Raw genomic sequence first — 12,986 nt, forward strand, 5'->3', positions numbered from 1 at the left:
TTTTTTATTTAAATTAATTATTATAATTAAAATATATTATTATTATTATTATTAATTTTTAATAATATTTAATTATTATATTAATTTGACATTTAAAAAATATTAAATATATTCCAAATTAAATACGGTTAGGAACGAGGGAAAGAAAAAGAATAAAGAGAATTGTTTTTATTTTATATAAAATTTTATGGGTATTTTATTTAAAACAAAATAAGATTATTTTGTTTATAAAAAAATTGCATAATTTTATACAATTAATGTGTTATCTCATAAATTGATCGAAAATAATATATTAATTTTTAAATAATTAATTTATAAAAAATAAATTAAATTAATATAAAAATTGTGATATTTAAAAATATATATATATAATTATGAGGACCAAGGATGCTCATGTCTCGCTCTCCCCGAGTTTGGAGAACAGCTTTTTTTTTTTTAATAAATAATTTTATTAATGTAGTGTGTTGTTCAATTTTATAGGCATCTCAGTTAATTAATTTTTTTTTTATTGAGTCTACGTTAGAGACATGTATTATTTAATTATAATTAAGTAACCAAATTAAATAAATAAAATTTAATTATTTTAAAGAGTAAATTTAATTTGATTTGATTGTTAATTAATAATTTTTTTATTTTTAATTATAGTTTCAATTACTTTTAATTTAATTAAAATAATCGATATTTATTAATTATTATGTTAATGATAATTTCATTAATAACATATTATTTATAATTATTTTTTTATGATTTTATTAAGTATTTAATTTCTAATTATTTTTTATTAATAATAACTCATATTTATTATTTTTGTAAAATATATTTTTATTAATATTTTATTATTTTTAAAAAAAATATTTAAAATTAATTAAAATAAAATGTATGTTATATTTTTCAATTATTTGGATTATATTTGATTTTGTTCAATTTCAATTTATTCAATTAATATTTTTAAAATTAATTAAAATTTCAAACAATAGAAATATTATTTGATTTAATTTAATTAATTAAATGCCTATTAAGACTTTATTTTAATAAAGAAAATAAAGGTGAAAATTTCATTAAATAAAAGGATATAATTTAATGTACATAATATATATATATATATAATGCTTATACACTCAACAAATAAAAAATATAATATGTATTTATATGAAAATTTTATCATAAATTTAATTATTATAATATTTATAAATTAAATTTTTTACCAGAAATATTTATAAATTAATTGAATATAAAAAATAAAATTTTATTATAAAGGAGTATGAAACTAGGGCCGCCGAATAGGAAGCAATTGGTCAATATAAAACACAGGTTGTAGGCGCTACATTTTATCGTTCTTTCGCTTCGCTCATCTGCGCCCAGCCGCGCTCTCCTCCGTCACTCTTCCTTCTCAACGCAGCCATAGGTAACTCTATCTCTAATCTCTGTCCTCGAAGCGATCAGGTTTTGTTTATTTCTCCGGATATTATTGTTAAAATGCGTTTAAATTCACCTACCACCACCAAAATGCTTTGGCTGGAGACTGGAGGAGTGGAGGGGGCATTTTGACCTGCGTAGAAAGGGGTTTTGGACAAGAACAGCTTCAGGACTATAGTTATTAGCTTGATCCTTAGTAATTCGATACTTCTCGAATGTCCAGTCCTTGCTTCTGGCTGTGGAATCATAGTTTATTTGTCACTCAATGCCCGATTTATCGCTACAACCAACATTTGAGTAGTTTTGTATTTGTTTTCATGCTTGAACTTTTATATCTCACCTCAACTCTTGTGGCTGCATAAAACATAATCTATCTATGAAGAAAACAGTTGTCCTGAAATTTGAAGGTGTTTTGGCCATCACTGTCCCTGTTTTTTTTTTTTCTTTTTATTGATTCTCATTGTCGGGGCATGTTGTCTGTTGTTAAGATGTAGCTTTATTTCTTCACTGCTTTCAATCCTACACTGATTATTAATGAGAAAGAAGTGTTTTTGGGCAAGTTGGACGAGTCAGTGACTGACTTATTGAAAAGTGCCTTTCGGCGTTGTTCCATTACTAGATTGACCCATGATATTCACTGTTAGCATAATTCAACACAGATTCCTAAACTAAGTACCCAAACACATTGTTATTCTCTTGTATAAATGGACACTAAGGTTCTGAACTTTTGTTATTGGGGTCCTGTTTAGTAATGAATTCTAAGTAGGGACTAATGGGTTTACTTAGATGTAAATGTTGTCTGTGCTTTTCTGTATATGTGGTTGGCTGGGCGGTTCTCTTGTCTCTGGGTGTTCATGGGGTGCATGTGTGAGCAACAAGCACTATGTAATTACTTGTGTGTTTCTATGTACTTCTTTCCTAGTTTTTGCTAGAATGGAAGTGGAACCTATACAATGGGTATTAACAATCGTTTGTCAGCAAATTCTGTTGGCGTCCTTATCAATTTTCATCTCTTTCTACTAATTAATTAATTTCACTCTGAATGTACAAGTAGATCCTAAAAACATATACTTGCAAATGATTAATAGTTTTTATGCTAATCATTGACTTATTTCCATTTAGAGCGACTCATAGCACATATGAGCTTCAAAACATGTTTATTGATGTGAATGTAATAATTCAATGACACTTGCCAACAACACATAGTGAACAACATATTAAAAGTTTGAAGATTTTGATTTAAAATCACACTTAGATGCGATCTGGCGGGATTGCAATAAATGGAAGATTTGGCTGAAGTCATAGGGTGTGAAATTGGTGGCAAGTGAGGGATGGTTCTTTTTGGCCTTACATGAAAGAAATAACTCTCATAATCCAAGATATGTATATAAGGCTGTATGTTTATAAATTTAATCATTTTTGTTTGTGTTAGAAGGCTAATTTGTTTCTTATTACCTTTATGTTTCAATCCTATTTTGTAGGTGAATCCATCATGGCTAAAGTTTCACTATGGCCCCATCAAAGATGCGGACCTTCTTCACTCTCTCTTGGTTTTAGAGAATTGTTGTTAATAGCAAGGTTGTTTGAGCAAAAAAACTAAATTATGATATTCAAAATATTTTGTGGCCAGTTGAGGTCATCAAATGGATGTTTGAGACTTTGAGCCCTAAATATAAACATTTTAAGTGTTTTTTTATTGTGGAAAACCTGTGTTAGCCCAAAAATGCAGTGGGTGTAAACGCAAGTTTTTGATGGCAACCAGGTTGCTTTTCAGAAACTGTCTTAACACACTTAGTTTATATCCCAGAATTATTTTTTCCAAATAATAAAATTGACTGATTTTCAACTCAATCATGTTGTGACAGTCTGACACATTAAGCCAAACCTTAATTATACGACCAAAACTGAGATCTCATTCTCAGACAGTTTTGCATATAGAAAACGAAAGTTTCCTTTTCACTTCTTTGAGGAGCAAGATGCTAGGGCTTTTTCTCCTTTGCATTACTTCTCTCAGGCTTTTTCATCACTTTCCTACCCTTCTCCCTCCTTGGTTACAATCCCCACGAAAACCAGACCCTAAATAACAATACTCTCCCTCCCTCTCTCTATTGACGTAGATAGCTTTCTCAGATCCTCACTGATAGTTTTGCTCACTCTACTGTAATTTATGCAAAAAACCAGTGTTGTGAGCTGATCTTCTTATCTTGATCATGCCTCATTTATTGTCTATTGTCACTAGGAGTAGATAACTAGGAGTCGATATTTGCATAATCTTTTTCTGCAGCCTAAAGCTTTTTCTGGTTTCCATAGGACATGTAGCATGTGAGGATTGAGGAGACTGGTTCTCTCCTGAGATTTCATCTTACCGACTTCTGTATCTTTCGGTTAATGTTGACAGTCATTTGAAAACATTGTTAAGTACTTTGTTTTCCATCCAACAGGACATATAATATTTTCATAACTATAGGAGTCGATTTGCTGTGGTCTTGCTAAGGAGGACACAAACTAATGCGCGGACTACTTTTAATTTATTAGACATGTTTACAGCACGCTGCTCTCATTTTTGTATTTGGATGTCTTTTGCAGAACTTTGATTCCAGATTCTTGGCCATTACTTCTCATCTTTCCACCTTTTCTTTGCAGTTCAGATATTGCACATTTGACTGGCTTTGAGGGAATATGTTGAAGTTGTTACTTTAACAGCCAAGGAAGGTGCCTTTTCTTCAACAGCAACAAATCTCACCTTCTCTCATAAACTCGACTTGCAGCCAAATTCATCAAATTCTGCCATGTCATCTTCAGATCCCAAAACCCCAGAAGGATTAGATCAAACAAAGGCACCCACTATAGAAAATGGAGATGAAGATCAGGGTAAAGAGAGGGAGGGAGAGGAGGAAGAGGTGGGAGAATGTGGATTTTGTTTGTTCATGAAGGGGGGTGGGTGCAAAGATGCCTTTATAGCATGGGAGAATTGCATTGAAGAGGCAGAGAAGAAAAATGAGGACATAGTGGAAAAGTGCTATGAGGTGACTGGGGCCTTGAAGAAGTGTATGGAGGCGCATGCTGATTATTACGAGCCAATTTTGCGGGCAGAAAAGGCTGAAGAGGAGGCAGCCAGGAAGAAATCAGACGAAGAAAAGGCATCAAACAAATCTGAGTCGAATGTGGCTGAGAAGGCAGTGGAGCAAGCAGTAGATTCCAAGGATTCAGAGAAGGGCTCCTAGTGGTAAATGAAATAATTTGATGATAGTTGATTTTTGCTTTTGAGGAGGACATTATTGTTTCCTTGTTCTTGCAGTTTTAATTTGCTGCGAATGAATACAGATAGGATTATTTGAGATTCAAATTTAATTAGTCTCAATATTTGATAAGATATTGAGCATCGGATGTAATCATGTAAAACTTTTTTTAGAAGCTGATAAAATAAAGGGTTCAACGCAGCATTGACATTTGTGCTTGGAACCAAATGAATTCCAGAGCTACAAAATTTCACCGCATAATAGAATTCATATTTTATATATTCTGTTATCTTATGCTCCTTACCATTGAAACCGGGGTAAGTTCCTTTGTTAATCCGTTTGGCACTGAGTTTTAGGGTTAAAAAATGCTTTTCAAAAAAGCATTATTTAGATGTTAAAAAAATATAAAAATGTTGTTTTATTATTTTAGAGTTTTTAATGCTTAAATCTAATTTAAACCAAAAAAGTTTGAATTATTTTGTGAATGGATAAATTTAATTGTCTTAATTAAATTTATTATTAAAATTAGAAAAACTTATAAATATTTTGATTTTTAGTCATTTAATTTAATTATTTGATCATATTTTATCTGTTGATTTTAATTAATTTTTAATAAAAAATTTAATTCATGGTATTTAATTTAAATTTTACTTTTAAAATAATAATTATTAAATATTTTAATTATAAATTAAAAATATTAATTTATCAACAATATTATATATAAAAAAATTATATATATATATAAGTATTTCAATTTATTTAGATTAATCAACAGTTGATTATCTAAATAAATCTATCAGTGAGTTTACAAATTTAATTAATCAATTTTTTAATTTAATTATTTTTTTTTTCTCACCCCTATCGTATGATTAATTATTTTCCATTATCCGGTAAAATAAAACAATATATACATTTTGAGGGGAAAAAAAAAGATATTTTTAAAATCGGGGCAATGAAGATATAATGCCCACCCACGGGAGCTCAGCTGAGCTCATCATTGTATTTCTCTCTCGTCCTCCTCATTTCGCTAAAACGACACAATTTTAGAGGTTTTTCTTCATCTCCGCTGGATTATTTGATTGGATGGGAACTCTCACAAGCTGTAGCTTTAGCACTGTGAATTTGAGACTGTGTTCAGGTCCCTCGGCCAACGATCACAACAAGGAGAGATTTCCAGCGTTTCATCCGAGGAAGATGAAGAAGAAGGAGACTTCATACTTCTTGTGTAAAGGAATTTCAACGAAGGAGGTTTCGTTTACCAATTTCATTAGAATTAGGTGTTTAAGTACTAAGAACGATAGTCATAGCGACATAGAGAATAATAATGATAAGAAGGACGCGGCCATTAAAGATTCCATTGTCAAAACGGTGCAGCCTGAAGACAACGGCGGAAGAGCAGCCAATGACTTTGGCTCCGATGAGCCGCCTGCTTCTGTTCCTTCAACGGTACACTGTTTTCTTGGTTTTCTTCGCTTTTTTTTTTTAAATAAATTTTCCTATTTTGTGGAATTTTGATTTTTTTGTTGATAATTCTCAGCATAGGATAACTTTATCCTGGGGCTGGGTTTTGTTTACTAGTGTTTTTGAAGTTGAAAAATGAAATGCAAGTAAACCTTTGGCTGTGTTTGGTTGCATTTTTTTTTCTACCGATATGCCATTAGTTCTGTTTGTTAAATTATGTACACTCTTCATAAATGGGTTTATGGGCAACATGTATGTATGTTTGTATGTATTAATAATAATAATATATGGGACCAGGTTTGATATTTGTGATACCAGGTAAAATTTGAGTGGGTGATATTAAGAGTTTATAATACTAGAATTGACGGTTTAGGTTTCTTTCTGTAGGTAGTTGGACACTGGAGTGGGATTAGTCTGCAATTCAAATTCTGTATAAGCATTTCTTCACAATCAAGAAATTTTTATTCTGTGCATTTTTATCGGTGCTTAATGATATTGAAAATCTCATCAGTTTTGGGTATACTTCAGTTTTGCTTTATAAAACTAGAAGCATTTTCACTTTGGATTATGAAATCAAATTTGGTATTGACTCCCTTGGAAATGCTTTCTACATATGCAAGGCTTTCTGCAAATGCAATGTTAATATTTTTGAACAGTTAAAGCCTTAAGCCGAAAGACCCTTAGTGTCTTTTGCCTCTTCCTCTCTTGTTACATTTTTAAGAAGAACTAGAATGCACCAAGTCCGAACCAATGCAGAGTCTGTTTCTGCGATTTTAGGTGCAACAAAGATGATTCTTGAAAATGGGATGGGAACGTATAAATATACCTAAATACTTGCTTTCATCCCTTAGCCAAATATAGTATATGATGACTTTGATTTTGACATCAGTGTTTTCCTTCTTCAGCCACCAACTATATCCCCAGTTGGACAAGCTTACAACAATTTCCAAGTTGACTCTTTTAAATTGATGGAGCTTCTTGGACCTGAGAAGGTTGATCCCACTGATGTAAAGCTAATCAAGGACAAGCTTTTTGGTTATTCAACATTCTGGGTAACAAAAGAAGAGCCATTTGGAGACTTTGGTGAGGGCATTCTTTTCCTAGGTAATTTAAGGGGAAAAAGAGAAAATGTTTTTGCCAAGCTACAGAATCAGCTGGCTGAGATCACAGGTGATAAATACAACCTTTTTATGGTGGAGGAACCCAATTCAGAAGGACCAGATCCACGTGGTGGGCCACGTGTTAGCTTCGGTTTGCTACGAAAAGAGGTTTCAGAACCCGGGCCAACAACACTTTGGCAATATGTGATTGCTCTTTTGTTGTTCCTTTTAACCATTGGCTCGTCTGTGGAGTTAGGAATTGCATCTCAGGTGACCTAATTGTTCATTTCTACATCATGCATGAATCCTAGATGCTTGTACGCAGTCATATTTTTAATGTCATTAGCAGATCAATCGTCTACCTCCAGAGATGGTGAAGTACTTTACAGATCCAAATGCCATTGAGCCACCAGATATGGAGTTACTATTCCCATTTGTGGAATCAGCGTTGCCCTTAGCTTATGGTGTTTTAGGAATTTTATTATTTCATGTAAGTAAATCTCCTATTTTCTATGGTTTTGATATATATTTTGAAAAAATTTACAGTTATGTGGTTGAGATCAAATCTTCTTTCTTTGCCTGTGTTATTGTTTTTTTGTTCGAGTTATATGCACTTAGAGATCATAACATAAGCACACCATACGATGTTTCTGTAAGTAAATTTCTAAATACAACAAGAAGTCAGGGCCTTGGTTGACAGCTAAGATAACAGAATAACTGGGCACTGTATTATCTGCAATGTGCCATTTGACATTCTGAATTAAGTAGGTTAATTTTTCAAGTCTTACTAAGCAAAATCAACTTATTAAGTTTTTCCGGTTTGGTCTAATTGGTGTTGGAGGAAAATTCTGGACTCTCAAAAGTGCATCACAGCAGTATGATAGCAAATCCAATGAATTTTTGAGTGACACTATATGCATATGTTTTGAGATCAAATGTCATTTTACTTCTTTATCATTTTTGCTAACCATTCATAGATTAGTCTTCTTCCAGTTCATCTTTCAAACTCTTTCTACCTTTTGTTCCTATATGTATGTGATGAAGCTGGGTACATGCAGGAAGTTGGGCATTTCCTGGCAGCTTTCCCGAAGAAAATAAAGCTAAGCATTCCCTTCTTCATTCCTAACATTACTCTTGGCAGCTTTGGAGCAATCACTCAGGTTAATTCTTTATGTGAAACTTCATACATGGAACTAATATCTATTTTATGCTTATAGAAGAATGAGGAAGATGAATTAATATTTTGCTGATTGCTAATTTTTATTATGTAGTTCAAATCTATTCTTCCTGATCGGAGTACAAAAGTTGACATTTCACTAGCTGGTCCCTTTGCGGGTGCTGTACTCTCTTTCTCTATGTTTGCTGTTGGCCTACTGCTCTCATCAAATCCAACTGCTGCAGGAGAATTAGTAAAGGTTCCTAGCATGCTGTTTCAAGGCTCCTTGCTTCTTGGACTAATCAGCAGAGCCATTCTTGGTTATGCGTATGTCTCTTTCGTGCATCAATGACTTTTCTTTAATTAAAAGAAGCATGAGCATGCAAATTAAGAAGATAATTCAGGGAACAACTTTGATTCCTCCAGTATTTGTCTAGCATATCTTGTCTATGGATTTTCAATAACAAATTGCTGTTGTAAATGTGCAGAGCAATGCATGCTGCAACAGTTTCTATTCATCCTCTAGTGATTGCAGGCTGGTAAAATTACCATCCTTGAAACTTTCTTAATTCTCTATATTAGATCTTGAAATATGCTTATCATATAAATCATTGTGGTAGGTGTGGCTTAACTACAACAGCATTTAATATGCTTCCTGTGGGGTGCCTTGATGGTGGAAGAGCTGTACAGGTACTTCTGCGTCCTTTTTTATGCAGGCAGCATGTAAGTCTGTGGTCTTCTTTGTTTCATTGATTTCTACTATAGTTTAATGGATGAAGGACTTCACCTAGTCTTTTTAGGAACAGTTCCTGATATGTATGCAAAATGGCATATAACTATGAATACAGATGATCAACATGAATTGTTCCCACGTGAATTTCTGAAATGATAGGAGTAATTATACATATTATTGTTTTCATCACTTAAAAAAGGTGATATCTTAACGTAGAAGATATGTCTGATGCTGGAGTTGAACATATTTGTTTTCCATATGAAATCTTATTTTCAAAATTTGAATTGTCTTAAAATGTCTGTGAAGCCTCAGCATCCCTTGCAAAGCTTTATCAGTTGCAAATCTACAGAATTCATGTAGATGTGTTTATGCTTCTTGCTTTCTCCTTCTTTCTCACACACTCAAATATTCTCTTTAAGGTGAATTGTATATATTGCTTTGTAGGTCAACTCATCCTAACCTCATAACCATTGCTTATAATATGCCATTCCTCTCTTTCTGAATTATTAGTCTTTCCTCAGTAGCAAAAGCCATTATTCCTTTTTGTTATTTCCATCCACATCTTAGCCTTGATTACATATTTTTGCAGGGTGCTTTTGGGAAAAATGCACTAGTTGGGTTTGGCTTGACAACTTACACTTTACTTGGTTTGGGAGTGGTATGCCGAATGCCTAGTCTCATTCACATTATTATCAAACCTCTATGGCCATGTTGCATCACCATGTGGTCTTTCTCCTTGAATAACCAGTACTCTTGCACCATTGTCTTAATACTTCCTGATATATTTTTGTGCAATTAAAATCTCTTTTATTCCCTTCTTTTCAGCTTGGTGGACCATTATCTCTCCCATGGGGACTGTACGTCTTGATATGTCAGGTAGGGAAATTATAGAGGTTACACTATAGATATATGTAGTGTCCCAATCTGTAAAATCCTTTCTCATGATTCTTTGTTGATAATGTATGTGTAGAGAGCTCCAGAAAAACCATGCTTGAATGACGTGACAGAGGTTGGTACATGGAGGAAAGCGGCTGTTATAACAGCTATTTTCCTAGTTTTGTTGACGCTTCTTCCTGTAGGGGATGAGCTTGCTGAGGAGCTAGGTATAGGTCTTGTAACCACGTTTTGATGTATAGTACAAAGAATAAAGCCAATTTTGACAATAATCAAGTGATAGAAAGAGGGTATCGCGTTCAATTTGTATTTACCTTTTTAATATTTAACTTTTTTTTTTTTTTACTATAGCTTCACCATTTTTTTCATGTATTCCTTCGAGCCAGGGACACTTACAGTCGGTTTCAAAATCACCCACGAAGTTTTATTCATTGCTCTAATTTCTGGCTCAATATATTACTATTCTTTTTAAAAGATCATTGCTACAAAAGGCAGAGCTGCTGAGGTTGTGAATGTGTGAATAATCAACAGCATTTGGGGAATAATCAAAGGCCACAATCTGTGTGGTTAGCAGCTTAAAATGGAAATCCTAATTTAAAATGCCTGTAATCACTAAAAGCATATCAAGGGTTCAAAATAGAAATATTCATTAAGGGAACCGTAAAATAGACAAAAAAAAAAGAAGAAAAAAGCTTGTCACTTTTAGGTGAAGTTATTTATAAGACTAATTTTATTATATTTATATGGATACATAAATTATGTGAAAAATGTATTTTTATATTTATTTAATAATAAATTAATCAAAAGTATGCATAAAATTCTTCGTAACACAAAAATAATGGGCGCATTTGAAAGTACTCGGCGTGTGAGACGGCAGGTCGTTTATCCAATGACACGTTTTTATTTTTATTTTTTTAAATAAAACTCCGCCTAAGTAGTTTGCGCTTAGCCGGTCCCAATCCCGGATAAAGGAGGAGGGTTGCGGTAGGTGACAACCAGCGTAAAAATTTCGTCACACCCTATGATATGGATTCAAATGATATAAACGTTGGGGCGTCCTCTACTAACGACGCGCTACATCTGAACCCGGGTGTAGTGATAAATATGCAAGGGTGTAGGGCGTTCACCGAAAGCGATGCGTCATGCCGGCGTCCGGGTGTGGTGTTAAGTGAGCAAGGATTCCCACATCATGGACGGGTGTGGGTAAAGAAGTTAGTCCATAGGACAGATAGTGGAACAAATAGTGGAACAGAACACAAGATAGACATAGAAAACAATAGAAGATATCATAGAAGGAGACCAATTAGGAATGAGCAAGATAGGAGGAGGATCAGGGTTGGTACTTGGAATGTTGGATCACTTACAGGAAAATTAATGGAGCTTGTGGATACCTTGGAAAGGAGAAGGGTGAATATTGCTTGCATCCAGGAGACTAAATGGGTAGGAGAGAAAAGTAAGGAAGTGGGTAATTCAGGGTACAAACTGTGGTTTACCGGAAAGGAGAGAAACAAGAACGGAGTGGGTATAATCATAGACAGAACATTGAAAGACGCAGTAGTAGCTGTGAAAAGAGTAAGAGATAGAATTATACTAGTAAAGCTAGTACTAGAAGGAGAAACAATAAATATAGTTAGTGCTTATGCCCCACAAATAGGACTAGACAGTGAGAGTAAACAAAGATTTTGGGAAAATATGGATGATTTAATGCAAAGCATACCGAATGAAGAGAATGTTTTCATTGGTGGAGATTTGAATGGACATGTAGGAAGTGATAGACAAGGTTATGAGAATGTTCATGGAGGTTTTGGTTTTGGCAGTCGAAATGAGGAGGGAAAAGCATCCTGGATTTTGCTATGGCATACGACTTAATACTAGCAAATACCTGCTTTATAAAAAGAGAGTCACATTTAGTGACTTTCAAAAGTGGGCAACATAGAAGTCAAATCGACTTCCTCTTAACCAGGAAGACAAATAGAGCTCTATGCAAGGATTGCAAGGTCATTCCAGGAGAGGCTTTAACAAGTCAACATAGGTTGGTGGTCTTGGATGTCAAGTTTAGGAACAATTCAAGTAAGGTCAGAAGAAATAGTATAGCTCAAACAAAGTGGTGGGAGTTCAAAAGAGTAAAGCAAGTGAAGTTCAAAAATGAGCTTCTCGAGTCCGAAGTATGGAAACTAGATATGGAGGCCAATGATATGTGGATACAGATGGCATCAAAGATTAGAGAAGTAACTAGAAAAGTACTTGGAGAGTCTAAAGGACATGGACCACCCTCAAAAGAGAGATGGCGGTGGAATGAAGAAGTACAAAAGGCAGTGAAGAGAAAAAGAGAATGGTATAAGAAATTACCTAAATGTGATAATAATGAGGCATATGAACAGTACAAGATAGCAAAGAAAAAGGCAAAAAAGGCAGTTAGTCAAGCAAGAGCACAGGCCTTTGAAAAGTTATATGAGAAACTTGAAACTAAAGAAGGGGAGAAAGATATTTATAGATTAGCAAGGAGTAGAGAAAGGAAATGTCAAGATCTCAATCAAGTTAGGTGCATTAAGGATAAAGAAGGAAAAGTGTTGGTGAAAGATGAGGACATTAAAGAAAGATGGAGAAATTATTTTAATGATCTCTTTAATAATAGTCAAAATGGTAATAGCATGAATATAGATTATAGAACAATAGAAAAAAATATAAATTATACTAGAAGGATTCGATCTTTAGAAGTAAAGGAAGTACTTAAGAGAATGAAAGTGGGTAAAGCCTGTGAACCCGATGAAATACCAATTGAAGTGTGGAAGTATTTGGGAGATATAGGAGTGTCATGGTTAACTAAATTATTTAATAAGATTCTAAACTCAAAGAAAATGCCTGATGAATGGAGGAAGAGTATTTTAGTACCTATTTTTAAAAATAAGGGAGACATACAGAGTTGCTCAAACTATAGGGGAATTAAACTCATGAGCCATACTATGAAGTTGTGGGAGAGAGTGGTG

General features: G+C 33.5%; 2 protein-coding genes across 6 annotated transcripts; both read left to right on the plus strand.

The window, feature by feature from the left end:
• Positions 1-1,282: 1,282 nt before the first annotated feature.
• On the plus strand, positions 1,283-4,867 carry LOC110638446 (uncharacterized). 4 transcript variants are annotated; one of them, XM_021789002.2, is made up of 3 exons: positions 1,283-1,405; positions 2,898-2,994; positions 4,060-4,867. In XM_021789002.2, the coding sequence occupies exon 3, from the start codon at positions 4,206-4,208 to the stop codon at positions 4,638-4,640; it is 435 nt and encodes a 144-aa protein (XP_021644694.2). In that variant the 5' UTR covers positions 1,283-1,405; positions 2,898-2,994; positions 4,060-4,205; the 3' UTR covers positions 4,641-4,867. The 4 variants fall into 4 exon arrangements, with proteins under 4 accessions (XP_021644694.2, XP_021644696.2, XP_021644695.2 ...); XM_021789004.2 differs by having other exon boundaries at positions 4,065-4,867; XM_021789003.2 differs by lacking the exon at positions 2,898-2,994.
• Positions 4,868-5,587: 720 nt separating this feature from the next.
• LOC110638447 (probable zinc metalloprotease EGY1, chloroplastic) lies at positions 5,588-10,342 on the plus strand. 2 transcript variants are annotated; one of them, XM_058142455.1, is made up of 10 exons: positions 5,588-6,101; positions 7,022-7,486; positions 7,563-7,706; positions 8,275-8,376; positions 8,488-8,699; positions 8,861-8,911; positions 8,993-9,062; positions 9,695-9,763; positions 9,931-9,981; positions 10,076-10,342. In XM_058142455.1, exons 1-10 carry the CDS (start codon positions 5,739-5,741, stop codon positions 10,232-10,234), a joined length of 1,686 nt encoding a protein of 561 aa, XP_057998438.1. In that variant the 5' UTR covers positions 5,588-5,738; the 3' UTR covers positions 10,235-10,342. The 2 variants fall into 2 exon arrangements, with proteins under 2 accessions (XP_057998438.1, XP_057998439.1); XM_058142456.1 differs by having other exon boundaries at positions 5,589-6,101; positions 7,566-7,706.
• Positions 10,343-12,986: the final 2,644 nt, after the last annotated feature.

Source organism: Hevea brasiliensis, unplaced genomic scaffold (assembly GCF_030052815.1).
Source record: "Hevea brasiliensis isolate MT/VB/25A 57/8 unplaced genomic scaffold, ASM3005281v1 Scaf5, whole genome shotgun sequence".
Taxonomy (NCBI): Eukaryota; Viridiplantae; Streptophyta; class Magnoliopsida; order Malpighiales; family Euphorbiaceae; genus Hevea; species Hevea brasiliensis.

What these genes read in the sequence shown, in the direction of transcription:
- LOC110638446 (XM_021789002.2), top strand. Translation starts at nt 4,206, where the DNA reads ATGTCATCTTCAGATCCCAAAACCCCAGAAGGATTAGATCAAACAAAG.
- LOC110638447 (XM_058142455.1), top strand. Translation starts at nt 5,739, where the DNA reads ATGGGAACTCTCACAAGCTGTAGCTTTAGCACTGTGAATTTGAGACTG. An exon ending in TAGGAATTTTATTATTTCAT is followed by an intron (nt 7,707 to 8,274) that starts GTAAGTAAATCT and finishes GGGTACATGCAG; the next exon opens with GAAGTTGGGCATTTCCTGGC. An exon ending in GCTTTGGAGCAATCACTCAG is followed by an intron (nt 8,377 to 8,487) that starts GTTAATTCTTTA and finishes TTTATTATGTAG; the next exon opens with TTCAAATCTATTCTTCCTGA.